This window comes from Halichoerus grypus, chromosome 8, assembly GCF_964656455.1.
Source record: "Halichoerus grypus chromosome 8, mHalGry1.hap1.1, whole genome shotgun sequence".
Taxonomy (NCBI): domain Eukaryota; kingdom Metazoa; phylum Chordata; class Mammalia; order Carnivora; family Phocidae; genus Halichoerus; species Halichoerus grypus.
In genome coordinates, this window is record NC_135719.1 from 69,734,697 (window position 1) to 69,761,149 (window position 26,453).

Below are 26,453 nucleotides of genomic sequence, written 5' to 3' on the forward strand. Positions count from 1 at the left end.
GTGGGCTCGCCCCTGCACCCCGAACCTCAGATCGAGCACAAGCCTCAGTCAGCCAGTGGTGCTGGGAGCTCTGCGCCTCTGGGGGGCTTGGGGGGCACCCTGGGTTCTTCGTTGCCCATAAGGACAGGGAACTCTTTGGGGGCAAATCCGTGGGATCCTGTAAGGCTTCCTGCACGACACTGGGGTCCCCTGAGGAAAGTCTTCCTCCGACTCCGCAGAACCTGGAGAGTGAGCTGAGTAGCCACGAGGCTCTGACCCAGGCCGTGGTGGCCGCGGGACGCAAGCTGGCGCAGGCCGGGCCCTTGGCAGCTGGTGCCGTGGCCGCCCGGGTGCAGCAGCTGGAGAGCGCCGTGGGCTGCCTGCGGGCAGAGGCCGCGCGGAGGCGGCTGCAGCTACAGCAGGCTCAGGAGGCCCAGCAGTTCCTGACGGAGGTGAGGGGCTGAGGCGGAGCGCGGAGGGGCAGGGGCTGGGCGCGAGGAAACCCAGAGTGTGAGCGGGGCCTAGGCTCTCTGTGCGTCTCCTGTTCCCTCCAGTAAGTGGCCTTCTGCCCCCCCCCCCCGCCCCCCGCCCTGAGCTCTTCCTTCTGCATGGCACCCAGAGCGCGGGCCCCTCCCTGGGTTCGGTGTTATTTTGTTGTGTTGTTTCTTCTAAACTGGTGGTTCTCCGTCATTGCTTTTCATCAGAATGACCTGGAACCTTTAAGAAATGCAGATACTCCCATTCCATTCCAGACCAGATCAGAATCTTTAGGGGTGAGGGCCAGGCACAGGGAGCGTCAGAACTCTCGGCGCTTCCAGGGTGCAGCCAGGGTGCGAATCGCGGCTCCAAACCTCGAGGCCGTGCACTCCAGGCTGGGAGCCCTAGAGGCCCTCACCCAGGGAGGACTCTCCTCTCTGCCACCCCAGCTCCTGGAGGCAGAGTCCTGGCTGGAAGAACGGGGCTGTGCCCTGGACGTCAAGGATGTGGGCCAGAGTGCCGAGGCCACGCGCGCCTCTCTGCGGCGGCTGGAGGCCACCAGGAGAGACCTAGAGGCGTTCAGCACGCGAATTGAGAGGCTGCAGCAGACGGCGGCCCTCCTGGAGAGCAGGCAGAACCCGGAAAGGTGGGTGGGAGCCAGGCGCACGCAGGGAGGCGCAGGGAGGGCTCTCCCTTCCGAGGCACGCGAGGCCGCTCCGGCCTAGAGAAGAAGGGCTTCAGCGGGGTGTCCTCCTTGCCACGGCACCAGGGCGCTGGGCCGGATGCGGGCGCTGAGGGAGGCCCATTCAGGGCTGCTGCAGAGGGCAGAAGGCAGGGGGCAAGGCCTGCGGGAACAGCTGCAGTGCCACCAGTTGGAACGGGAGGCCCTGCTCCTCGAAACCTGGCTGGCCAGCAGGGTGGCCACGGCTGAGTCCCAGGACCTCGGGCGGGACCTGGAGGCCGTCAAGGTGAGTCTCTCCCGAGCGAACCTGTGGCAGAGTGGATGGAGGCTGACCCAGGGCAAGGGAGGTGTGTGCCTTTGGGCAAGAGGGAGGCGAGGGCGTGAGCTGAAGGGAAGAAGGTGGGCTCTGGGCGGATCCCCATGGTCCTAGAGCCAGAGCCGGGCGACGTCCGCTCCCGCCTCATCCAGTATGGATGAGGGGACTGTCAGATGCTGCCAGGCCCTTCGCGAGCTGCAAGAGCTGCTGGACACCACCTCCGGAGTGACCCTCCCTGGCCCTCTATCCCCGCAGGTGCTGGAAGAGAAGTTTGATGCTTTCAGAAAGGAAGTTCAGAGCCTGGGGCAGGCCAAGGTGCAGGCCCTGAGGGAGCTGGCGGCCTCCCTGGAACGGACGGCCCCCAGGTGCTCCCCCCAGATTCAGGCGCAGAGGAGTCGCATCGAGGCCGCTTGGGAGAGGCTGGACGGGGCAATAAAAGCTCGCAGCCAGGTAAGTGCGCCCAGGCCAGGCCAGGGGCAGCCACGGGGCAGGAGCACCCGTGCCTTCTGCCTGGGTCAGGGACGAGCAGGCCCACCAGGGTGAGCGTGCGAGTGAGTATGAGCACGGGTGGGTATGCGTGTGCGGACGGAGGTGGCTGCCTCTGCTTCCCAGCACTAAGCAGATGGGGACTCTCGAAATCTTGCACCTCTACCCCACCCCAGCCCTCTCCACCAGTTTGCTTTCCTGCCGGCAGTTCACACCTGGGAGAAACAGAAGGCAGGTCTGGCCAGCTTCCAAACCCCTCGAAACCTCCCCTAAATACAGGCCTCAGGTTTGAAGATACACACTGTGTTGATCTCTCCTCAACCACGCGTACTTAACTGGCTCCTTCACTGCGCCCCCTCCCTCTTCAAAGCTCCATGCCCTGCGTGGGTGGGCTCCATGTTGCTCCCCGACCTGTGTTCTCAGCCGTAGCTGCTGGTTTCTATAAAAGCAGGCTGCTCCCCAAGCCCCCAACAGCCTGGGCAGCCTCCTGAGCTGGCCCTCCCGTCCTAGCCAGTCTTTCCAGAAACCAAACTCCTCCCTCACGTGGACCCATCCCCCGCTGCCTCAGAGCCTCCATTTCTGCCTTTCTCGTGATTTGTACACCAAAGGCCCTCTTGTCACAGAAGGCCCTCTGAGGCCTTACCCCCTCATCAGTAACATCACACACTCATTGAGCACCTGCCACATCTAGGACATTCTCTGTACCTGGTGGTCATGAACGAGTCACTGAGCCCCGTGGTCTTCGTTATTTAAAAGGAGGTGGTCCACGAGGCCATGTCTCCAGGGAGAAAGGACCCTAAGAATGAGCTCAGCCCAGAGCAGGCCCTCCCCCCTCTCCCAGAGCCTGGCCACAGCCCGGGAGGTCCGTGGCTTTGAGCAGACAGTGGCCGAGCTCCAGGGCTGGATGCAGGAGAAGGCCACCCTGATGGTGAGAGACATCTGTGACCACAGCTCGTCCTCAGTGCAGACCTTGCAGCAACAGCACAGGTGCCTGGAGGTGAGGGTGCCCCCCAGTCTCCCTGCAGGTCGGGGGTAGGGCTCCCCAGAGGGGAGAAGGGAAGGCCCTCCTAGCCTGGGAGTGCTTGCCCAGGTTGCGGAACAGAGTGGAGTTGGCTTGGGAAATTCTGGGAAACAGGAGCCCCCCAGAGAGGACCGGGTGCTCCCGGAATGAGGGGCGTGCATCAGGTTGTGGGGCGTGAGGCCTGATCGGGTATTCTGGTGGCAGCGGGACCTGGCAGCTGTGGAGAAGGAGGTGGCCCGGGTGCGGATGGAGGCCTGCCGACTGGGCCAGCTACACCCCGTGGCCCGGGAGGGCCTGTGCCAGCAGCTGGCCAGGGTGGAGGAGGCCTGGGCCACCCTGGATGAGAAGGCCCGGGAGCGGGGCCGGCAGCTGGAGCACGCGGCCCGGGGCCAGGCCTTCCTCGGCCGCTGTCGGGAACTGCTGTAGGTGGCATCCCGCCCTGGTATTGGCTCAGCTCTGCCCCCGCGGGGTGGGGAGGTCACCGCAGCTCTTCGGGGAGCCGGACTCCCCTTCCCCGGGCACACCTCATGCCCTGCCTCCCGAGGCCGCTCTCCCAGCCCTGACGGCAGCTTCATCTCCCTACCCCCAGAGCATGGGCTCAGGAGAAGCAAGCTCTGGTTTCTTCTGGGGAGCTGGCCGGGGACATGGTGGGGGCCGAGCGGCTCCTGGTGCAGCACGCGGAGCTGGGGCAAGAAATCAGGGAGCACTGCCTTCGAGCACAGGACGTACGGCAGGAAGGGCAGCAGTTGGTAGACAGCGGCCACTTCATGTCCCCGGAGGTACGAGCACAAAGGGGATGGAGCCCAGCTTCCCAAGGCCTTGGAGCCCCTAGCAGAAAGCGAACCCCTCAGGAGAAGGCCCGCAAGGAGCAGAGAGAAGCAGAGAAGGGAGGGGGAGGGTCTGGGCCTTGCCCGGACCCCTCCGCTGGGCACTCCAGCCCCGTCCTGCCTCGGTGCTTCTGCTCGAGCGTCTGACGCATAGCACCCCTTCCCACCAGGTGACAGGGTGTCTGCAGGAGCTAGAAGGGCGGCTGCAGGCACTCACAGAGGCCTGCGCCCTACGCCAGGAGCGCTGCGAGGAGAACTGGGGCCTGCAGCAGCTGCGGCAGGAGCTGGACCGGGCCGAGGCCTGGCTGGCCTCCCGGGAGGCTCTACTCCTCGACCCCAGCTGTGGGGTGAGCCCAGCCCCCCCCACCACGAGCCAGCCACACTGACTGGCAGCCGCAGCCAAGGGCGGGCCCTGCGGTCCCTGGGCTCCCTGACCCGCTAAATCGGGTTGTGGACCCGGGAGCGGGGGGGCTCTCGGCACCCCTTGGAGCTGGGCCTCACCCCCCTGGCTTTTCCCCAGCACACTGCGTCCGATGTGGAGGTGCTGCTCTGCAGACACCAGGACTTCGAGAAGTTGCTGGCAGCCCAGGAAGAGAAGTTTGCCCGACTGCAGAGGAAGGCAGGGGTGAGGGGAGGCTGGGCGAGGGTGTGCCAGCAGCAGGGGGCCTGAGGGCTGGGGTGGGAGCAGTCTGAGCGTGCAGCCGCCGCAGGGCACTGAGCCCACAGCCGACCCGTCAGGAAAACCCTGTTCTTTGCCTGGCCAGCGGCAGGGCCCCGGCACCCTCCCCGCATCCAGGTAGGCTGGAGCCCCACTGTGGACTGGGATGACGGGGAAGTCTCTTAAGCAAGCTGAAGCGGGAAGAGATGAAGACCCATGAGAAGACAGGGATGCTCTCAAGGGGGAAGGCATTTGGGGAGGAGAGGCTGGGGCATGGAGCCCTGACCTGGCTCACCTTACTCCCCTCTCCAAGGTGGAACAGAAGCTGCCGCGGCAGGGGCCAGGGCTGAACCCCAGGAGTGCTGGCCATGCGCTCATCGCCCTCCAGCAGAGGCCCCTTGGAAGCTGGGGGCCCGGAGTACAGCTGGCTGAGACAAGGGACCCGCAGCCAGGTGTCCCCGTCAGGCCGCACATACCCCCTGCCACCATTGTCTCTCTGGAGCCTGCAGCCCGGCAGCAGGAGCCCAGTGGGGCCGGGGCCGCGGGGGTGAGGCCCAGACCCTGGACCCAGCACTGAGCCCCGGGGGGTGGGCACTGGGCAGAGGAGCCGAGAGTCCTCAGGAATGAAGTGGTCAGAGAGGGGTGGATTCCTAGCCCACCTTTCAGAGGGGGCCTGTCCTCTGTTGCTGGATGTTTCCTGGGCCCCATCTTGCCCCTTCAGGATGCAAAGGGTGCCCCCACCGCGGAGGGGTTTTTGGAGCTCCGGCAGCAGCTCCCGCCTGCAGGGAGGCAGGGAGGCATGAGGAGGCTCCTTCTCCAGGCTGCTCTCCCCCACAGAACCAGAGGGCTCAGAGGGGTCGTCAGGGCCTGGCATCCTGACGTGATGGTGGATAACCCCCTCCCCCCCATTCTTAAGACCATTTCATTCTTTTTTCTTTATTATTTAAGTAATCTCTACACCCAGCGTGGGGCTCAAACTCAACCCCGAGGTCGGGGGTGTCCCTCACCCTACCGACTGAGCCAGCCCGGCGCCCCAGGACAGTTTCATTCTTAAGCTGCCTCACAGCTGCTGCCCCCAGCCGCGCTCGAGCGGAAGCACCGAGGCAGGGCGGGGCCGGGGTGCCCAGCGGAGGGGTCCTGGCAAGGCCCAGGCCCTCCCCCGCCCTTCTCTGCCTCTCCCTCTGCTCCTTGCCGGCCTTCTCCTGAGGGGTTCGCTTTCTGCTAGGGGCTCAAGGCCTTGGGAAGCTGCGCTCCATCCCATCTCTTCCTCCTCTTGCTGGTTTCCCGGCACATCCTTCCCTGGCTCCCTCTTCCCCGTGGACTTGGCCTGGGAGCCTCTGGAGACACACGGGCGATTGCGAGGATGGGCTGCAGCCTCCCCTCCACGCCCAGCTGGTGCAGCCTCCCTGCCTTCTCTCCACAGCCCTGCTCGAGCCCCTGGGATGGCTGCCACGGGACCCTGGGGAGCAGCTCCCTGAGCCTCCCCTGGGACAAGAGGAGGGCAGCAGAGGTACTGGGCAGTGGAATGTGGGGGAGGCAGAGGACAGGCCCACGGGGAAGAGCGGACATGGCACTGGTGACCCCTGTCATCTCTTCTCAGGATATGGCCCCAGCGGCCACCCTTGACCTCGGAGGAGCGCAGTGTGAGAGGCCGGGGAAGCAGCATGGCAGGAAACATGCTTTCTCCTTAAGGTGAGGGCCAGGTGGGCAGGGAGACAATGGCCCCAGAACATGACCTGACCCAGCCGGCATGGCCTCCCAAGAGCAGCAGGGGGCTGGAGGCACAGGGGCCCACGGGTGTGGGAAGCCAAGAGTTTTGACCGCCGGCTCTGTGGGTGGCAGGCTGAGCGGCGGGGTGGAGACCCTGCGTGCAGCACCTTCGGAAGGGCAGGCTGAGAGCTGGCAGCGAGCCCTGAGCAGCGCGACCGGTAAGCACCAGGGCCACCTGGGGAGGTGTACTGAGTCCCTGGCCCCCAACTGTTGTTTCACGCATCCTCAGAAGTGCCACATCTAGTACCTCTCTAGCCTGAGAGGTAAGTGGGACTTAGTGTCTTCTCAGTTTAAGGCCCAGAAAGGGTAACCCACTTGCCAAAGATCACAGCGCTAATTAGTACCAGAGGGAGGGCCGGGCTTGCCCCCCTGGCTGCCCCCTGGCCCTGTTCTGCCCCCTTTGGAATCTGCCTGACTTCCCTGCACGCTCCTAGGCTTTGTTCTGTGACCCTGGGACCTTCTCTAACCTTCCACTCCTCAAAAAGCTCTGAATGCACTGCCCTTGGGGTATCTTGTGGACAGTGGCCAAACCCAGTTATATCAGGAAGGATGCCTGGAGAGCACCCCTGCCCCAGAAGTCTGTCGTCAGTGTGGTCAGATAGGCTCTACCCAGAGACAGTGATATTCAGGTCATGTCCTCAGGCTGCTGCGAGCCCCGGGTGGGAGTCCCTTCCTGTTCCTCCCAGTCTCTCGGGGTTCCTGGCTCCCTTCCTCACACTGTCTCTCGTCCCCTGGGAGCTGAGTCTGTCCAGAATCCCAAGGGGATCTTGAGTGTCTTCAGGATCTTCTCCAGACTAAGCCTCTCAGCCCGTCTGCATTCAGCCTTCTAGGAGGCAGGGGTGTGCTGGGGGACCTGCCCGCGTGCTGGGCCCGCACTGTGCACCACGTGGGCAAGGCTTGGTGCGCACCACGGCCTCCTGGAGCGGGCACATCAGTCTGTTTGGGCCGCTTTTAACAAAACTATCCCAGACTGTGTCGGTAACATTTATTTCTTACAGTTCTAGAGACTGGGGAGTCCATCAAGGCGCCACCAGATTGGGGGTCTGGTAAGAGTCTTCTGGGTTGTGAGTGGTGCCCTCTCACTGTGTCCTCACTTGGTGGAAGGGGCCAGGTTGTTCTCTGGGGTTTTTGTAAGGGCTCCACCCTCATCACCTAATCACCTCCCAGTGCCGTCCCCTTGGTATTAGGATTTCCACAGAGGGATTTGGGGGTAGACAGGAACATGCAGGGAGGCTGCCGGCTGCAGAGGGCCTACCACCGGGGCCAGCGCTGACCACTGTTCTTTTGCTCTGCAGCCCACAGTCTGAGCCTGGAGCTCCCAGCCAGACCCATGGGCTTCCCAGCTGCACACGCTGCTGAGAGAGTGCCCAGCACCGCCGGCCCGCTCAGGTAGGGCCCGTGGCTCTGTGGGCAGGTGGGAGTCCTGAGCCCCGTAACTGGCACAGCTGCTGCCCTCTCAAGCCCGAGATCTGGAGACTCAGCCCTAAGCTGCTAGGGTATGGACTAACCCCCGTATTTGAGACCCTCAGCAACAGAAAATCCTAGCACTCACCCCATCGGGTACAAAGCTCTGCTCAGAGTCCAGGCCCTGAGGTTCCCTCTCCCCACAGATTCCACGGCTGTCCCCCGACTTCCTCACTGAGGGAGACGCCCGTGAGTGCCGACGGCCAGCCACAACCCTTGGGGTTCCTACAGGCTGCGGGCCCTGCCCCGGCACCTGCCCACGGCTCCCACTGCCTTTCCTGCCCCAGCCAGGCCCCAGGTAAGGACGGCCCGGGCGCCCACACAGCGATCACTCCTCGGCCTCCTCTTCCAGTCCAAGACAGAAGACGGGGCCGGCCTGCCCTCGGTCGCCTCTCCTGCTCTCCCCTGCCCCGACGGGAAAGGGGAGCCTTACTGTCCTAGAGCAGGCCAGCAGTCAGGCTGTCACCCGCCCACACCGACTCTCGCAGAGACAGACACCCCGGGTCAGGCCCGAGGAGCACCCGGGAGGGCGGCCATGGCTGTGGTCTCTGGCAGCTATGCAAGCCCGCTCCCGCAGGGCCCATGGGCTCCATTTGAGAATTCAGATAACATGGTGCTGAATGAATAGGCCTTGTCCTGGATGGTGGCTTCTAAGGCTCCCAGGGCCCCCATTTTTTCCGCTGTGACACTAGCCCATGCCCAGGGCAGGGCCCAAGCATCAGGGGGCCAGAGCAGAGGGGGAGTTCTGAGCAACAGAGAACCCATTCTCTCCCATCCACCCTCCACACACTACGGTCCGTCCTGCAGCTGCCTGTCAGCTCTCGGTATCTACATCCCCCAGCAAGTTAGAAGGAGGTGGAATGTTCTAAGGGAGGCCAGGCCCTAAGTTCACTCTGCCTCCCTGTTCCCCCAACAGGTCTGGACCCTGAAGCAAACCCTGAGGTGGCAGCAAACCTCAGGGCTACAAACAAGGACAACCTCTAGGGGACCAGCACGGGACTCTGCTACCAGGACCAAAGTCTGGAATGGACGGTTCCTTGTTAAGAGGCAGCCCTCACCAAGATCACAGCTTGCTGTAGTAGGCCATGCGCGCTTGTCCCCATGGCTGCTCTGATCGCAGGTGTGGCCACCCCTACTGTGGGATAGGAAGCGTGGGGGGGACAGGGGTGCTGGCTGTCACCGCCTGTGAGTCTGTACCCTGCACAGGGCGAGGGCTCCAGCAGGGTAGACGGGACCTGCTCGCTAGCTCTGCAGGGGGCCTGGGGAGGGCTTCTTCAACCCAGTCCTTGCTCTGTGTAACCGGGAGCCCGGCATGACCTGTCCTTTCTTGGCAGCAAGGACAGATCATCTGGTCCCACCTCACATTTATATGAGCCTCTGTGATACATAAACCGCTCTATTTCACTCGGTACAGTTACTCCAGGTAGCAACGGGGAAGGGCACATGGCAAATACTGCTCTGGGCTCAAGCCCTTGTCCCCCAGGCCTACCTCGGCGACCCCAGAGCCCCCTGAATGTTCTCCTTGCTTTTAAGATGCTCAAGGTCCCCGCACGTGGATGTGGCGAGGGTGCTGGGGGCTGCGGGGCCCTCCAGGCCCCAGGGGCTCCGGAACACGTGGGGAGGAAACTCGCCCTGTTCGGCTGGAGCTTCTGGGGGTGAGTGTGGCGGGCGGCAGGGGAGCCCCACGCCCTCACTGGGGCCGGTGCCGCCCGCGCCTCCGCTGCACGGCGCCCCGCAGCGCCTCCAGCAGCCGCTCCCGGTTGTTGCAGATGTTGTAATGGGTCAGGCGGAGCAGCTTGTCCGCGTCCTCCGGGCTGTAGGTCAGCTTCGAGTAGTGGTAGGGCGAGTCGGAGGAAGACAGGTTCACCTCCCCGGCCGCCTTCTCCTCAGGGGGGCGCGGGATGCCTGGGGGAGAGTGTGGAGCTGAGGCTGGGGGTCCCCTGTGGAGAGGCATGGAGCGGGGAGGACAAGGGCGCTCACCAGGGGCCGAGTACTCGCGGAAGGAGCCATCCACCAGAGGGAAGTGCAGCACAGCCGGGGCGTCGGGGCAGGCTGGGTCCAGAAACAAGTGGCACTCGCGAGGCTGGCGCTGCTCCTCAGGGCTGGGGGAGATGGGCGGGAAAGGGATGCCCTGCGCCTGGCACAGCTGGCCCAGGAGCTGCAGCGGCTGCGTGGCAGGGGGAGGGCGGCTGAGACACGGGGGACTCAGTGCCCAGATGCCAAATCCGACCCAGGCAGCCCCACAGGGCCAGGCCAGACGTGGGAAAGTGCTCGAACCCTGACAGCCTCTCTGCTGCAGCTCCTTTGAGCTCTGCAGCGAGGGGCTGCTAACAACTCCCAGGTTCTGTAGGAAACTTCACTGGAACAACACAAAAACTCACAGCACAGGGTTCCAGAGGTCTAGGACCAAATGGGGGTGGCAGGGACCCCAAATATAAAATATACTTAAAAACATCTCTCTGTCACTGTAACTTCCCCTGGTGGTAAAGTCACAGGATCCACAATTCATAGGATGCCATTCCCATGGTGTCCCTGTCTCAGCCTCTCAGGGAAGCTGGACCAGACCCTGGACTCTAAGGTAGATGTCCCTGGAGGCAAGAGCCAGGATGTCAGGCCAGGCCTGGGGTCACCACTGCCTCTCTAGCCTGCCCCCCCAGCCCACCTGAAAGGCTTCTCCGAGGTTGTAATCCAGCGACAGGATGAGGTCCACATCCCGTGTAGGCCGCAGGAGGGGCGGGAAGCTGGTGTTGATAAGGTAGCCAACATCCAGCAGACAAAGGTGGGGCTCTGCAGGGGTCAGCTGGTTGGGGAGCCCATCCAGTTTGGTGGCTGGAAAGGTCAGGGGGATGGGGTGAAAAAGCAGCTATCATTGGTGCCGAGGCCTCCAGACCCCTCTAGCCTAATGCTAGCTCCTTCTAGTGGTAGAAGCCAACCCTGCCCTCTGCTCCCTGACCTCTCCTGCCAAAGTAGCCCTGCCACCTCCCAAGACCCCACAGATGGGCGCTGATCCACACTATAAGGAGAGGAAAAAGGGCTGCCGGTCTAGGCAGCCCAGTGAACTAAGCTCAAAGGAGCTTGGGGCCTGGGGGTTGGAGGGTGTGGGTGTCTGGACCAGGGACCCAGGGCTCAGGTGGCCACGGGCAGACCTTGGAGAACTGGGACCAGGGAGAGAAAAGATACCTTTCCAGGTGGAAAAGTAAGGATGATGGAAATAGTCCTTGTGGAAATGGAGGCCTCGCAGGAAATTGTGGGTGGCCTGGGCCAGTGGGCGCCATGTCAGAAGGTCAGTGAAAAACTCAGCAATCCTGCCGGCCCCTGTGGGAGTCTCTTCTATCTTCAGAAGAGGGACCTGCTCCTTGTCTGCAGTCAAGAAAGGAGAAAGTGGAGCATCTTTTAGGAAAGGGGGACCCCTGAACTTTTACCCTAGCTTCTGTGGACTCCCAAAGGCCACCGCACCATCCCCCAGGGTCCCTAGTGGCTGTCTCTCCAGCTCCTTCCAAGGAGCCCAGGAACCTACCCAGGTTGGCCCGATCCTGTGCCCAGCGGTCCCAGAACTGGCTGGGCTCTGAGGCCCAGTATAAGCTGTCCTGGAGGTTGGCTGCATACAGGTTGCTCCAGATACCTGAGAAGGGGACATGAGCGGAACAGAGGTGACCAGAGGGGGAGAGTTTCCCACCCCATCACAACCTGACCCTTCCCCACAGCCCATCCTAGACCAGGAAACGTCCCCGTGACTGAGCAGAGAGGTGGAGTTCCCCAGGCCCATTCTCCCCACTACCCCTGCTTCCATAACCTTCCAGCCCCCCCACCCCTCACCTTCAAGGAAGCAGATTCGGGACTCAGGAAGCCGCTTGGTCAGGCGCCCCATGAAGAACTCGGAGCCAAAGAGCTCAGAGGGGATGAAGGCGCCATACTTGGGAAAGCCAACCTCATAGGGGGAGAACTCGCACCACTCTGTGAGGAGACGACACAGCTTCATGGTGGGATTCAGACCCCCAGCACCCTCAAACACCACAGGCATCACATCAGGGCAGCCTGGCGACCTGGAGGCTTAGGCTGGGTGCAGGCACCCTGAGCGTGGACCTAACCCCCTCCCGAAGCCTGAGTGGGAGGATGACAGTCTCTGGAAAGCATGGGACCTGGCCCCGAAGGGGTGGGTGTAACACCCATCTCCTACACACAGGCCCAGCTCTCCCTCACCCTGCCAGCACGAGAGCGCAGCTCTCAGCTCCAGGGCTACTCACCTCCAAATTCAAAGGTGGTCAGGTTCTTTTCCTTGGTGTTAAGGGCACAGTAGATGGGCAGAGGGTTCTGGCCATGACTCAGGGCCTCCCGCTGGGCTGAGAGTGTGTGGTCATGGGGCTGGTGGGCGGAGAGGATTTGAACCTAAAGCTGTGGCTTTCTGGTGCCTGAGGCTTTGCCAGACCCCTGCTGCCCAGGGCGGCTCCCCACCTTCAGACCATGCCCTGGCCACACCGCTCCCCGCACCTCATCGTGCAGCAGTGCCTCGCTGATGAGGGCCCACAGGTCGGTGAAGCAGGTCGGGTGGCCCTGGCGGGCACGCTCAGCCAGCTCCTGCCAGAACCGCTGGAGCTGGCTGGGGGCCAGCACGCCCAACTTGCTCTTGGTCACCTGTGTCTTCAGTGTCGCGGTGGGCCCTGCCAGGTCCTTCTGAGACCATTCTGGGTCCTCGTAGAGGTTGGCCAAAGCCCTGGGAAAAGCCGAAGCCCAGGGGGTCACTGTATACCGTGGGCTCTCTATCCTAGGACAACAGTCTAGCAGGCACCTTCCAGTGGTCCCATTGAGCGGGTTTCCCGCTGGCACATCCTTTCTCCCAGCTCTCCCAACTGGGTCAGAGGCACCCAGGGGGTCTACAAGAGCCTTACCACTGCCACCCCCAGACTCCTGCGCTCAACCTGCAGCCAGCTCACCAGGTGGAGCCCGAGGCCCCTGTGATGTAGGAGATGCAATCCAAGAGACCCAGCTCCCTCAGTCCAGCCAGCTGCCCGTAGAGGGAAACCATCGCCCGGATCCCACCGCCGGTGGCCATAACAGCTACCACGGGGATCTGGAAGACAGAAGAGCCAGGCCAGTCAAGAGCTGATCAGGGCTCTTGGAACCAGTGCCCGCTGAGGAGGATCTAATCAGAAGTAGCCTCTCAAGGGTTGGGCTTGTCTGGTTTTAAGAACTCTAGGAAAAATGGCCAAGTACAAGGCCTCATCTCCTCACCCCTAGCCCGAGGAGTCTCATAATCACTTTCTGGAAGCCCCACGGCCACCTCAAAAGTCTCCCACACAGCCACCCCTTTCCCTCTTGGAAAGAGATGCCCCAGGCCGGCGGGCAGCCCTCAGCCTGCACATCTCACTGATCAGAGTCAGATTGGACCCAAGTCCCAAAACCTGGACCAGGCCAAGAATCAAGAAACAAGGAGAAGGAAAGCTAGCCCGGGGCGGCCGGGGGGGCAGTTACAAGCTCCAGGTGCCTCGTGCAGTGCTCTGCATCTGATGGCATCGGGCGCCCGAAAACATCACGTGAGAGGGGAGCAGAGCAGGGCCAGGCAGATAGGAGGTGGCCGCGCTCTGCTCTGGTGAAGAAACAGTCATTCAGCTCTGGGCCCGAGCAAGCCTATGCCATGCAGCCCGGCCCACAGACCTCGTCCTCCTGCAGGTCATCCTCCAGCTGCAGGGCCTGCTTCAGGGCTCTGGCCACCACCTGTTTCCTCCTGCTCAGGAAGGCCTGCTCCTCCGCACAGGGGCCACAGCCCAGCCGCACCGCCAGCTCCCTCGGTCTGGGGGGGAGAAGCAAGGGACCATGAGGCAGCTCCCGGCCTCATCACAGAGAAGGAAGCTGGGTCTGGCTCCCCTGAGAAACCCACTGCCAACTCTCCAGAGTCTCCCCACCCCTCACCCCTGCCCGGACTGAAGCGTCAGGCGTGGATGTGAGGGGGAGGAGGTGAACCTGGACCCTTGCGGGAACACAGGGAATACAACAAAGTGGATTCACAGGACCAGAAATGCTGGTGCCTTAAAAGGCCCCTTTGGGGGCGCCTGGGTGGCTCAGTTGTTAAGCGTCTGCCTTCGGCTCAGGTCATGATCCCAGGGTCCTGGGATCGAGCCCCACATCAGGCTCCCTGCTCGGCGGGAGGCCTGCTTCTCCCTCTCTCACTCCCCCTGCTTGTGTTCCCTCTCTCGCTATGTCTCTGTCAAATAAATAAAATCTTTAAAAATAAATAAATAAATAAATAGGCCCCTCTGGGGTCCCAGGTTGCACATAGGCCCCTGGGTGGGTCCCACCACCACAGATCTACTTCCCCACTCTGAGCTTTGCTCCCTCCCCCACCCAAAAATAACTCCAGAAGAGACAAGAAACAGTGCTCCCACCTCTTCGTGGTGAGAAGTTAGTTTCGCAGACATGTGAAGAAGGGCCAGGGTGGGTAACTCCTCTTGTCTCAGGGAGATTACCTAAGGTGCACCCACAATGGCTGCCACCCAAAAGGATCGAGATTCCTCTCCTCTGGTAGTTCCCTTGCCCTCTCTCTGCCTTAATCTCAAGCTCAGGTGGCAACCTGCTTCCTCCCCCGCCACCCCCCCTTCTCCCAGGCCCAGCTCTCACCCTTCTTCTTTTCTCAGCTCCACCCTCATCAGGGGTTCCTGGAAACCATGAACACCAGTCACAAAAGTCAGCCACCATGTTCCTCTCATGCCGGCCCAAGCCACACCCTGTGATGTCCCCCGTGCTCCCTTGGGCCTCTGGCCATCTCCACAGGGGCAAGGCCTGAGGCTCGAAGGCAGGGCTGCTCAGAAGACCCCCTCTCCCCAGAGCCTGGCCCAAAGACTGCAGCTCCTACCAAAGCAGGCCAGTCCTGCAAGGCCTAGGGCCCAGCCCGGCCCATGCTTCTGGCATTCTTCCTCTGGGTGATCAAGTACCTGGGACGTAGGGAAGACAAGCCTCACCACTTGGCCAGAGGGCAAGGCCCTTAGGGGCACCTTCAGTTGCTCTTGAGGGGCATCCTGCAGGGAGGATGAAAGAAGACCTCAGAAGACCCTCCGGCAAGGACCTCGCCCATTGCCCCGGGGAGTGACAAAGCGGCAGGAAGAGGGCTAGGAGGCCAACGTGGACCCCATCCTCTTCCCAGGATGCCTGATTCTGCCAGAGTGATGGGGCGAGGGGCTCAGCATGAGCAGAGGGACCAGCTAGGAGGAAGTGGGGAGGGAAGGAGGGAGAAAGACCCTGCAGGCCCCGCCTCATATGACGGAGCAGCACACTACCTGCAGAAGAATACCCAGTTCCTGCTCCCAGCAGGCCGGGCAATGGAAGCAGAAGGGGTCAGCACCCACGGAGGCCTCATGTTGACCCTCACAGGACCCAGGAACCACAAGCTGAACTTTGCCCTCTGACTCTGGAAACAGGAACCAGAGCAGAGAGGCTGCGAATAAGGTCTTGGCCCACAGAGGCCCAAGGCGGTCTCGCATAAGGGGCCTGAGGGGTACTTCCCTCCCACCGCGAGGGAAGACTGGCAAAGGCCCAGGCTGGGAGATGGAGCCCTGACCACAGCCACTCTGAGGACTAAGGGGACACGCTCAAGTCCTGGGGAGCCCCAGCATGGATTTGCCCCTAACCTCGACTGCTGCCTAGGAGAGCTGAGGGCAGCTAATAGAAGGTCCCATCCAGGGTCCCTATTGAAAGGGGAAGACCAGGGCGGAGGGCTAGGGGCTATCCCAGTAGGTTGGGGACTTACGCTTCTGGTCCCCTGCCTCCTCCAGTCGAACATGCAAGCAGGAGAGCTCCCGGGCCTGAGTCATTAAGAAAGCCCCTCAGACTCGCACCCCTCCCCTGTTAGAGGCCCCCACCCTCCCAGTACCCTGGTTTTGGTCCTCAGCACTTTACTACATTGGCCCTGAGTCACCAAATATTTGCTTGAGGTTGTATCCTCTTGAAGAACTGAAATCCCAGGGCCCCCCAACTCAGTTCTACCCCTGAATCCCCAACAGGGGCCCACGCTTCAGGCCCAGGAAAAAGGGCATGAGGGAGGGGTTCTGGACTCACCACCAGGATGCCATTGCTGACAAGCTGCTCAGCACAGTCTGTCCTGAAAAAGCCACCAGTGACCCTCATCGCAAGTCCAGCTTTCCAGGCTCTCACCCCTCAAGGAGGGAAGGCCACCCCCCACCCCAATCACTGGGTGTCTCCCAGGGGAGGGTGTCAGCTCTGGGTGTGCTGGGCTCTGTCCTTCCCCGAGAAACACTCCCACCCAGGAATCACCCCATCGCCCCTGACTCACAATCTCTGCAGCCGAAATTCAACTTCTAGCCGCTCCTCACCCTGGAGAAATAAAGCAGCAAGTTAGAACAGGTGAGGAGTGGGTGTGTGGATTTCAACGCAGACGCCAGCAGGGGCTCCTGGGGCCCCAAAGGTGGGGAGAGCCAATGTCCATCTCCAGGTTTCTCTGTCCACCTTCTCTGGGTGGCTCCTAGAAAGCTGTTCTTGGCTTAAGGGCCAAGAAAGAGGGTCGGGGATGGGACTGTTCCTCAGTGACAGCAGCTCCTGGCTGCCTGTGGCCTCTGCAATGCTGGGGAAGCCTGGACCAGCCACTAGAGAAGAGGGCCATGTGCCCAGCTCCCCTCCAAAGCACCTCCCCTCCCGGAGCTAAGGCCCACCGCTACCCTGGGCACAGCCTTGCCTGAGGGTTCAGTGAGAAGCTCTCTCGGCGGAAGTCCCCAGCCTGCAAAGTCCCCAAGTCAAATAGCACTGACAACATGGAGTCATCGCTAGTCAGAAGATCCTGGTCAAAGACTTGCAGCTGCAAGACATTCTGGAACGGAAGGGAGTGAGGAGTTGCGGGAAGGAGGAGTGGAGTAGGAAGGTAAGTGGGGCCAGGGCACGGAACAAGGGCTGGCAGGGACGGTGGGCAGGGCAGGGGCTGACACCTGGCCCACCTTGAGCTGGCTGTGGATTCGGAAGCGAAAGCTCTGATTCCAGACGGGGTTTCTGCTGTTCTTGACCGTGCGTGTCTGGAGCCTGTGGCTAGAGGCTGTGGGCAGCCACAGCCTCACATAGCAGTCAGAGGGGGTCACTGCGGGAAGGAGGAACCGGAGCCTGCTGATGGCCAACAGCCCGACCCAGCCCAGCTGCCCAGAGTCCATGACTTTCCATCCCAGGCAGCCCTGGGAGGCCTAGAGACCCATGGAATGGGGCTAGGTCAGGAGGCAGGAGGAGAAGCTGGGGCGCTACCTGACATTCCCCCCAGCACCTCCTCTTGGCACCCTCTCTAGGACCCCCTGCACGCCCAGCCCTAGAGTCTCTTCCCACTGACCCTGTCCCACTCTGAGCCCAGCTACAACGCCACTGTCCTCCCTGGGCCCAGCACTCACCTAGGTCCTTCGAGGGCAGGCCATGGGCCTGCAGGACACGAATGGTGAGCAGGCAGGTCCCAGGAACCTTTGCCTGCAGAGGACGGAGAGGACAGGCTTGCTGCAGGCTGCTGAGCCCAAAGGAGACAAGGCAAGCCCAAAGAGGCCAGGGTGACCCATCCAGGACTAATCCTGAACCAAAGGGACCGGCCCTGCCCCGCACCCCATCAGAGTCCTGAATGGGAAGGCGGCTACGGGAGCTCCGGACGATGCCTGCCAACACTTACCCAGCACTCCAGGCCGGCGTTGGTCCAAGGGCTTTATATGTACGTTAATTTCTTTAATCACACAACCACCCTATGTGTAGGGACTACTTATTATAACCCATCCCACAAGGAAACAGAAGCAGAGAAAGGCTAGTCACTTGCCGGAGGTCCAGGGCCAGGACTGGACCAGGCTGGCTCTCAATCCCACGCTTATCTGCTTCCAGTTCCGACTAGAGGGTCTTTCAGTCTTTCCACCCCACATCCCCAGCTAACCCTTGCTAAGCAGCCTGGAGGCTGGCCTTGGGTGGCAGGAGGCCTGGGGGCATATACGGCTACAGAGAGAGGGGAAGGAAGCACGGTAAGGGGTAAAAGCACGGTAAGACCCAGCCTGGGCTTGGGCCCCTTGGTGGGGCTGCTCCCCTGGTTAGGCAGCTTAAATGGAGGCCTGATCCAGTTAAGCAAACCCTCTATTTGGAGAAGCAGGAGTGGAGAGTACAGACTTGGTTTTCAGACAGCCTCCCCACCCCTGGCCAGGAATCATTTCTGGAAATGGGCCCTCTGCCTGAGTAGGAACAGCAGTTAGCAGCTCACACCACCCACAGGTTTTCAAGTCCTCCAGGTGCTACAAGGTCGGGCTAAAGAGGGTCCCCAGGTGGGTCCATCCAAACCCACGAACATGGATCTGGGGATATAAACCATGACAAATGTGCCAGAGAAGCCTGTACCAACTATTCCTTTTGGCCTTCAGCCCTGCCTCAGAAGGGTCCTGATGGCTGGAGTCCAGGGGCAGGGCTGGGGAAATTCATCTGGCGGTGTCCGCCCTGGGGCCCCCGCACTCCAAGCAATTGAGTCGGGACCACTGGAGCAGCTACTTCCTGGGAGCCTGAGTTCTCAGGGCCCGATCCATGGGGCCCATCTCCAGGGCAGGACACCCTGGTCTGATGCGGGCAAACTCCCCTCTCTACACCTGGAGGCACCCACGGCTCCCCTTGAGAAACAGCAATAACTGGGGGCGGGGGGGCACCTGGGTGACTCAGTTGGTTAAGCATCCAACTCTTGATGTCGGCTCAGGTGAGATCCAGCCGCGGGGCCCCACATGTCAGGCCCCACGTGTCAGGCTCCGTGCTCAGTGGGGAGTCGGCTTGAGATTCTCTCCTTCTGTTGCCCCTCCCCCCGCCCCACAAGCATACTCTCTCTCAAAGCAACAAGTCTTTATAAAATAAAAAAAGAAATAGCATTAACCAGGCCCCAGGAGGACCAAGCGTCAGAGTGGGGGCCCAGCTCCCTAGCAGGTCTTACCAGAGCCATGAGGCTGTCCGTCCTCAGGAGCCACAGATGGCAGGCAGTGGATGCAGGACCGAGGACTGTTGGCTATTTAACCCAGAGCCGGTGATGTACCACCAGCTGGCCCCAAGCTCCTCCCTGGTCCCTCCCAACCGCCTCCACTCCACCCAAGCCTCACACCCACTCCAGGACAAGCTACCTGCCGAGGAAACGAGGAACCTTAAACCTATATGGAGACTCAGACACCCCTGGGACGGGGGCTTACCACCCATGAAGACCCATTCCCTCCAGCCATCACCATCAGCACCTACCCCACCCAGCCCTGCTCTCATGCCTGGACCTAGAAGGGCCACTGACATCTAGAAAGCAGGGAGTGGGCCCAGGGCAGCAGCAAGTGGAAGAGCCTCGTCCCCTGTCACAGGGTCTTTCACAACCTCCGGTGCCAGTAGGACAGGAATGCCCAGTCCTGACTGAAGCGCTTGGCCAATCTGAGGGGAGTGCCCCAGGCCCGTCACAACCTGGCAGGGGTGTGGTTCGTTCCACGAAACAGCCCTCCCAAGCGGTGTGCGCGGCTGCCTCCACCCTCGGAGCCGGGTGGCCGGAATGATGAGGCCTCGGGGTGGCATTTGGGGAACGGGGCTCCTCCAGCTCTGGGTGGGTGCAGGGAGGGAGGGAGTCTGAGTGCAGAGACCCCTGTGGAGGTGGGCGGCAGGGTTTTCTGTCCCCTCCTACCTGTCCTTGTTGCAGGAGAAGCAGGGGTGACCCTGGGGGCCCAGACCCCACCAGCTGCCCGGGAGCTGGAGGACAGCCCACAAGGCCGGAGCAAAGCTCGCCACAGCTTTACAGGCCGAGTCGGTGCGGTCGGCTTGCCCTGGGAGAGGCTGCGACGGCTGTCACAGATAGAGGGGTCTTGGCAGCAGAGAGCTCCTCGGGCTCAGGTCTGGACCCAGCCCTCAGCCACAATCAGAGTAACCCTGAAATGTTTACCTGAACCTTCCAGCCCTCACCAGACCACAGAAGGCAACTTCGAGAGGGAGTCTCAGCACACATGAATCACAGTCATCTTTTATTGCGCATTTCCCTCCGTGCCAGCCCTTCTGGTCCTTAAGGCTCTCTGTCCGGGGCTAACAACACGCCGTGGGGTAGGAAACACCAGCTTCTCTGGTTTCCAGGCAGGACACCAGCGCTCCAAGGTGCTAAGCTGTCCAAGGCCACGGTGGCAGTGAGAGGCGGCGCCGCACCCGAAGCCCCACGCCTCCTCCGGACAGGCTGCTGCCTCGCCTGTGTGGAAACTCCCTGGGAGCCCACACCCAGACCTGTCTGGCACCTCCTGGGCCTCCAGATCACCTCCCCAAATTCTCCAACGCTGATCCCAAGCCGAGCTGGGCCGGCAGCCAGTACACTCTGGAAGTGACCTGGCCAGGGAGGGCACGACCTTTCCCACCAGGTGTCGTGGCAATGTTCACCAGGGCTCCATCAGTCGAGGCCCGAGGCCTTAGTAAGGGAGTCAAGCAGCTGGAAGTAACTGTACTTAAGGTCATACTCCATGTCATACCAGTAGTTCACTGTGGGGAAAATGGAGACCTGAGCATGAAGGTCCCCCTCCTAACCTACTGCCTCCCCAACCCATCCCCCAGCTGCCCTGTGGGCAGCTCCTCACCAGCAATGCAGCCATGGGACTGCTGGACATGGTGGAACCACAGGGCTGGCAGGTAGAGCATCTCACCGGCCTGCACAGTGCAGCAAAGGGCCCGGGCCTGACTGTAACTGGGGTACCGGGCCAGATCTGGAGCCAGTGGGTCCAGTGGGATCCAGGGTACCTGGGGACACAATGGATGCCAGGGAGCAGGCCCAAAGCCCCCAGGCCCTCCAGCTCTGTGCCTTCCAGAGGGAAACACCACAAGACCTGCCCTGTTCAGCACTGGGAGGATCCAGACTTAGGGATCTTTCAGAGCCAGGTGCCATCTCCCCAACTCTACTGTGCCTGCTCCTCAGAGACCAGGTTCTGACCCTTCCCTCTCCCCAGGGCCCAGAAACAAGGCAGACACCTTCTCCGTGGCCTCTTCATCCACCATCTCAAAGGAGCCCTCTTCAGTTAGCTGGTAGGTTGCTGGTGTGTACAGCTCTGAAACCAGAGAAAGGTGTGGGGACACTCAAATGGCCCACGGCTTCTCAGTTCCTCCCACTTGTTCCCTGAGTGCAATGGAAACACTGCGTCCACACCTCAGGCCTGGTGCACCAGGCCGCCCAGGGCCCTCGCTGCCCTCCCTCTACCTTGGGCCACCTGCTCTCCAGCCCCTGCAGGCTGAGTCCCATACCATAGGGGATGAAGGGCCGGTCGCTGGGTGGGTGTAGCAGGAAGCGTTTCTCCCCTGAGACCACACAGTAGAGGTTCTCATAGTGGTCCTTATGTACTGCCAATACAAAGAAGGCCTAGGGTTATGAGGGGCAGGGCACAGGAGGGGACAAATGATCACATTCAGGACCCTGCACCCAAGACTGATGTGACAGACGGCATAACAGAAGAGCACAAAGCAGGCCCAAGGGGATGCTGAGGAGCTGGGCAAGCATTTGGCATTTCAGATCTCTGCTCACCAGGGACTTGGTGCTCACCTGGGCTCATGTCTACCTAGAGGGGAATTCAAGCAAACAGGATTCTCCTGAGTTCACCCCTGACCTAGCTGGCCTTTGGAGAGCTTTCTAGAGACCCAGAAGACACAGTGCCCTCCACCCCCAGTGCCATGGGACCTTCCCCAACCTGAGCTATCGGGAGGCCCTCTGTCGTGTCCAAACCCAAGAACCCCAGAAGAAATCTTAGAGAATAGTCAGTCTAACTTCCATCCAGACCCAACCTTCCACTCTTGGCCTCCTCTTCCCTCCTCCCCCACCTCTGTATTCCTTTGACACCTACAAGATGTCACTGCAGACGCCTCCCCCAGCCAGAAGTTCACAGCATCAGGCATCTTTCCTGTAGGTCAGAGGTAAGAGAGCAAGTCGGGGGGGGCCATCCTCAAATGCCAGGCTGGGAATAACCACCATAGAGTGATGCTGGACCAAAGCCTAGGGGGGACCAGAGGCTCACAGGGAGCAAACAGGGAGAAAGGGCAAAAGAGGGTGAGCTCCAGAAGGGGCCTCCTCCCCTGGGGGAGAAAGGAGGATAGCAATGTTCAGTAGTTCAATTCAAAGTCATGGCCTGGAGACTTGAAGGTTTAGTGCATAGCTCCTAACCCTGAGGGGCCAAGAGTATGGGCCAAGTCATCAACAAAGGGAGAAGCAGCAAGCAGAGCTGACTCCTTCCTTCCCATTTCTTCCCTGCCCGGCCGATACCTTCACTCACCCAGTGCCTCGGAGGCCCAGGGCACATGGGACTCTAGATCAGGCAGCAGCTGGGGCAGCTCGGTGGGCAGGCTGGAGCACTGCTTCTGCACGTAGAGGACTCCTGGGTGCTGGGCCTGGCCCTCTAGCACATCCAGCACGAAGCTCAGGGGCAGGCGGCGCTCAGCAGGCATCACAAAGCGGTTCCCTCGTACAGCATCCGCATAACCATCTGGTGTCACGGCCACGCTCACCTCTGTGGAGCCCACTGTGGCTCTGGAGGAAAGGACTTTCAGCCCATACCCAGGTACCACAAAGTACCACCCAACACCCCCCAGGGGAGCCCCCACCTGAGATAGGGGAGGGACCACTTCCGCAGAGCTGGCCAGTGCTGCAGGGCGTTACGGATGATGCAGGGCCTATTGGGGCAGACCCAGTCTCGGTAGAAGTGGAGTGGAGTGGGGGGCTCGTCCAGGTAGGGCACAGCAAGAGGCACACAGAGCTCTGAGAGAAAGAGGGGGTGGGGGGACTGAAGCCAACAGCACCCAGTTGTGCCCCAGTGCCTATAGAAGAGATGCCCTCCTTGGTCAGGACATACCGTTACCACTGGTAATGCCCACTGATGACCAAGGGACCCTGGACAACCAGGAATTGAAGAATGAGGGAAATTTAAGGGACAAAGAGTGGAGCACCCACAAACACACCAAGCTGGGCCATAAGAGTCCACAGAGCCAGGGGATGCTGCTCAGCCCCAAACCCAAACCCTCCCTGAGACCATGTCCGGCCCTGTACAGTGAACCCTCAGCTTTCCCACTCTGCAGTGCCCAACCTCCCGGCAGCCATTAGGGAAGACAGCCATTTGGGAAGGCAGCCATTTAGGCAGGGCAGGGAACTCCAGAATGAGTAGAGCTGAGGCCCCAAGGCCACAGGCTGGTGTGGGCGAGTCAAGACTCTGGAAAGCACCCTCCAACAGTGATACTCACTGAGCACCTAGAATGTACTCAGTACTTGATTTGGCCCATGTGGAGGTATCAAGTGATGATCCTACTGTCATCTCAAGAAGATTACAGCCTAACTGGGCAGACAGGCTGCCACACAAAACCCTAAGAGGAAAAGTAAGGGCTGAACTATGTTTTTGATCTTACTGAAGAGCATCACCACCCCCAGACACCCAGCGCTACCACGTGCATTTATGCAGGTTGTGCGGTATGCCGCCTGCGCAGATGTCTACAGTGGCCCTGTGTCACCTCTCACAAATCTACTCTTTTTGGCTCTTCCTTCTCCTTCACTCAGGTCACCTACTGATGGTCCCAAAATTCTATTGATTCTACCTCCTCGGTCTCTCAAACCACCCCCTCCTTTCCTCTGCTAGTATCTACATTCAGACTACCTCCTCAGGTCTTCAAATGTCACTTCAATGAGGCTTCCTTCCCTGGTGATGCGTTTAAATTGGAACCTGTCCACAACAACCCTACACCCCTTCCCTTTTTTTTCCTTCTCTCTCCCTTTCGTTCATCACCACGTAACACACTATGTATCTCATTTAGCAAAACTGTTCATTGGTCTCTCTTGCTAGAATAGAATGTAAGCTCCATAAGGGCAGGGACGCAAGCCTTGTTCACTGGTGTATCCCCAGGGCCTAGAATGGTCCCTAACACACAGCAGGTGCTCAGAAATGGTTGAAAAGTCTCCAACATCTCCTGGCTGGCTGGTTGCTGCAGTCAACTAACTGGTTTCCTTGGCTTAATTCCATTCCTTCTCAAAGCATCCCTCACCCTGGCCCCAATCATCTTCCTAAAATACAATCTCATCTTGTCATACCCCTAGTTAAAAAAAAAAAAATCCTTTGATGGTTTATAAATTATAGTCCACCCTGGCATGCATTCAAGTCAATACATGATCAGGCCCAACCTACTTTTCCAGTCTGGTTTCCTCCTGTCTGGTGCCGGCCCCTTACCACACTCTCAGGTAGAGCCAAACTTTATTCCTGCTGCTCACTCAGACTGGAATGCCTCTCTCCCGGCTTCTAGAAAGGGTACACAGGGCTTGGCTTTTTAGTTTCATCCGTGAGATCTAGCCTGAATGTCTTGGCCCCAGTCAGCAACCACTGCACTAATTTTCATCTCTGAGGTCATGCCCTATCTCTCATGTCAGTCTCCACACCAGTCACCTTTGCTTTGCAGTTGGAAAGTAATGTCTTTAGATCAAAAATTGGAACTGAGTGGGAAGACCCTGGCGGGCCCAAGAAAACCGAAAAGGAAAGACCTGGCCCATGTGCTTGCTTCGCTGTCCAGAGAGGTACAGTGGAACCTGCCAAGCAGACAAGGGAGCAAGGGGGTGGAACCTGGCAAAGGGCCTTCCCAGTCAGGCCAGCCCACCAACGCAGTGACGTTGGGAAGGTGATTTGGGGGGCTCTGTAAATCTCCCTACTGTTCTCACTGGGATGCTTAAAATATGTGGACACTACCATTTGTTTTTCACCTTTTGCATTTTCTGCAATTATTTCAGTTTTACTACCTCCAGTTAAAAGACTTCCTGTAGAGAACGGCTATTGCTCCCTCCTGAGGCTTCAATGTGAGAGAATTTCAGAAGGAATCCAGACAATTCCTCTGGCCTGACAATTCTTCTGCTAAAAATTTAAGCAACAAAAATACTCGCACGTGTGCAGAAAGACTGCTCCAGGCACGCTGGCCTTTTCATTGTTCCGTGAACACACCAGGCACACTCCCACCTCAGGGCATCGGCCCCAGTGCCCTCTACCTGCAAGGCTCTTCTCTCAGATGTCTGAGTGGCTCACTCCCTTCCCCTCCTTCTTCAAGCCTGTGCTCAAATGCTGCTTTATCAAGGCAGCCTACCTACCCTATCTTACTTAAACTTGGAACCTGCCCTCCCACTCCATACCTGGCCTGAGACCTCTTATTCTGCTTTACTTTCTTTCCCACAACATCTATCTTCTAATCCATTTCTTCTACTGTATAATGAACTCATTTAGTGTGTCCAGGATTAATTGTCTTCTCACCTGGAAGGTAAGGTCCATGAAGGCAGACATTTGTTTTATTCAGTGACATATCCTAAACACACTGATTAGAGCCGCACACATTGAGGTGCTTAATATTGAGGTGCTCAAAATATTCACTGCAGCATTAGCAAAACGAAAGACTACAAATGACCTAAATGCCTATCAATAGTAGGCTGATTCAGTAAATTACCACACTAGTACACAGGAGTGAAAAAGACTGAGGAAGAGGGATATGGGGCGATCTTCAGGATACATAGTGCAGAAAAGTGTGTTTAGCAGCCTACCACTTGTATACAGAAGGAGCTATATAGGCACGCGTGTGTATGTGTTATGTGTGTAGATATAAATTGAGTATTTCTGGAAGGATGCAAACTGGAGCCTAGAATGGGAGGAATGCTTACTTCACATTATAAATCCGTTTTTGTTTTTTTAAGCCACTGCACGTGTTGCTAATTAATGGTAAAACAGAAATGGGAGGGAGGGAATCAAAGAGAGAGAAAACTAAAAAACCAAGCAGGGGAGGAGCGCCTGGGTGGCTCAGTCGTTGGGCGTCTGCCTTCGGCTCAGGTCGTGATCCCAGGGTCCTAGGATCGAGCCCCGCATCAGGCTCCCTGCTCCGTGGGAAGCCTGCTTCTCCCTCTCCCGCTCCCCCTGCTTGTGTTCTCTCTCTCGCTGTGTCTCTGTCAAATAAATGAATGAAATCTTTAAAAAAAAAAAAAAAACAAAAACAAAACAAGCAGGGGAAGAGCCAGGAATTAAAACAAGCAGGGGAAGAGCCAGGAATTACTTCTACAGCTGCCTACAATTCTCCCAAAGCTCTGCACCAGCTCAGGGAAGTCTGTTCCTGAATAAAGCGTTCCAAGCAAAGGATTCAGAAAGGGAGCATCCGACCATCTTAAGACTTAGCGACAGGAAAGGCTGGGAAGGGCAACAGACTGCCCCATTATTCAGGACGGGCTGACTGTGGGAAACACACCACGGGGAAGACCGGCCCGGGCCCTGGGAGTAAAGCGAAGAGTCACCCCAGAAAGCCACGAGGACACGGGAGCAGAGGAGCAGGGGACCCAGCACGGAGGTGGGGCAGAAGAGTGATCGGAGAGGGGCCAGCAACGAATCAGGTGCACGAGCTTCTGCGCTCCTTGGGGACACGAACTAGAGGGAACCGTGGTGTCTGTCGGCGGCCCAGGAGGGTCAGGGCGCACCCGACTCGGGGCGCCGGTTCCCCGCACGCCCAAGGTCCCGCCCCCGTCCTGAGGCTGCCCGGCGGTCGACGCGAGGCCGCCGCAGGCTCCGCGCGAACCCACTCACCCCTTGCGGCGGCCGGGAATTCTCGTAACTCCCTCCGCACGGCGTCCATAGCCGCCTCCGCCATGACGCCGCCGCCGCTGCGAGACCACGCGTCCGCCCTTGAAGACTCCGCCCCGAGACCCCGCCCCCGCCGGGCCCCGCCCCCGCCCCCGGCGCGCCGGGATTCGGCTAACCCGACCACCGGTGAGAAGCCGCGCCTTCTCCCGCCGGCCCCACTCGCTGGCATCCTAG

At 60.0% G+C, this 26,453-nt stretch overlaps 3 protein-coding genes across 8 annotated transcripts in view; 1 reads left to right on the forward strand and 2 right to left on the reverse strand.

The window, feature by feature from the left end:
* SPTBN5 (spectrin beta, non-erythrocytic 5) overlaps positions 1-9,089 on the forward strand; it is a 45,299-nt gene extending 36,210 nt beyond the window's left edge. Inside the window, exons 52-68 of the mRNA XM_078079145.1 lie at positions 219-431; positions 906-1,102; positions 1,226-1,424; positions 1,710-1,904; positions 2,782-2,937; positions 3,166-3,383; positions 3,551-3,740; positions 3,959-4,135; positions 4,309-4,413; positions 4,760-4,993; positions 5,870-5,956; positions 6,047-6,138; positions 6,289-6,374; positions 7,215-7,262; positions 7,512-7,605; positions 7,827-7,978; positions 8,597-9,089. Of these exons, the coding sequence (XP_077935271.1) occupies positions 219-431; positions 906-1,102; positions 1,226-1,424; positions 1,710-1,904; positions 2,782-2,937; positions 3,166-3,383; positions 3,551-3,740; positions 3,959-4,135; positions 4,309-4,413; positions 4,760-4,993; positions 5,870-5,956; positions 6,047-6,138; positions 6,289-6,374; positions 7,215-7,262; positions 7,512-7,605; positions 7,827-7,978; positions 8,597-8,664 (2,511 nt within the window). The 3' untranslated portion in view covers positions 8,665-9,089. The remainder of the gene's footprint in view (positions 1-218; positions 432-905; positions 1,103-1,225; positions 1,425-1,709; positions 1,905-2,781; positions 2,938-3,165; positions 3,384-3,550; positions 3,741-3,958; positions 4,136-4,308; positions 4,414-4,759; positions 4,994-5,869; positions 5,957-6,046; positions 6,139-6,288; positions 6,375-7,214; positions 7,263-7,511; positions 7,606-7,826; positions 7,979-8,596) is intronic.
* Positions 7,188-19,702, reverse strand: PLA2G4B (phospholipase A2 group IVB). Of its 4 annotated transcripts, none has more exons than XM_036084657.2 (20): positions 19,568-19,702; positions 17,052-17,124; positions 16,617-16,753; positions 16,361-16,492; positions 15,962-16,002; positions 15,727-15,769; positions 15,419-15,473; positions 14,949-15,079; positions 14,607-14,690; positions 14,293-14,330; positions 13,333-13,468; positions 12,612-12,748; positions 12,169-12,391; positions 11,925-12,042; positions 11,497-11,634; positions 11,198-11,302; positions 10,861-11,040; positions 10,343-10,509; positions 9,661-9,847; positions 7,188-9,585 (listed from the first exon to the last, which is right to left on the reverse strand). In XM_036084657.2, the coding sequence occupies exons 1-20, from the start codon at positions 19,628-19,630 to the stop codon at positions 9,371-9,373; spliced, it is 2,403 nt and encodes an 800-aa protein (XP_035940550.2). In that variant the 5' UTR covers positions 19,631-19,702; the 3' UTR covers positions 7,188-9,370. The 4 variants fall into 4 exon arrangements, 3 of the variants coding, with proteins under 3 accessions (XP_035940550.2, XP_035940551.2, XP_077935619.1); XM_036084658.2 differs by lacking the exon at positions 19,568-19,702 and adding an exon at positions 18,596-18,745; XM_078079493.1 differs by lacking the exon at positions 9,661-9,847 and having other exon boundaries at positions 9,430-9,620.
* Positions 19,634-26,329, reverse strand: JMJD7 (jumonji domain containing 7). 3 transcript variants are annotated; one of them, XM_078079494.1, is made up of 9 exons: positions 26,223-26,306; positions 24,915-25,594; positions 22,246-22,399; positions 21,918-22,171; positions 21,492-21,548; positions 20,899-20,994; positions 20,629-20,705; positions 20,241-20,400; positions 19,634-20,145 (listed from the first exon to the last, which is right to left on the reverse strand). In XM_078079494.1, exons 2-9 carry the CDS (start codon positions 24,961-24,963, stop codon positions 20,057-20,059), a joined length of 936 nt encoding a protein of 311 aa, XP_077935620.1. In that variant the 5' UTR covers positions 24,964-25,594; positions 26,223-26,306; the 3' UTR covers positions 19,634-20,056. The 3 variants fall into 3 exon arrangements, with proteins under 3 accessions (XP_077935620.1, XP_035940552.1, XP_035940554.1); XM_036084659.2 differs by lacking the exon at positions 24,915-25,594 and having other exon boundaries at positions 26,223-26,329; XM_036084661.2 differs by lacking the exons at positions 21,492-21,548; positions 24,915-25,594 and having other exon boundaries at positions 26,223-26,329.
* Positions 26,330-26,453: the final 124 nt, after the last annotated feature.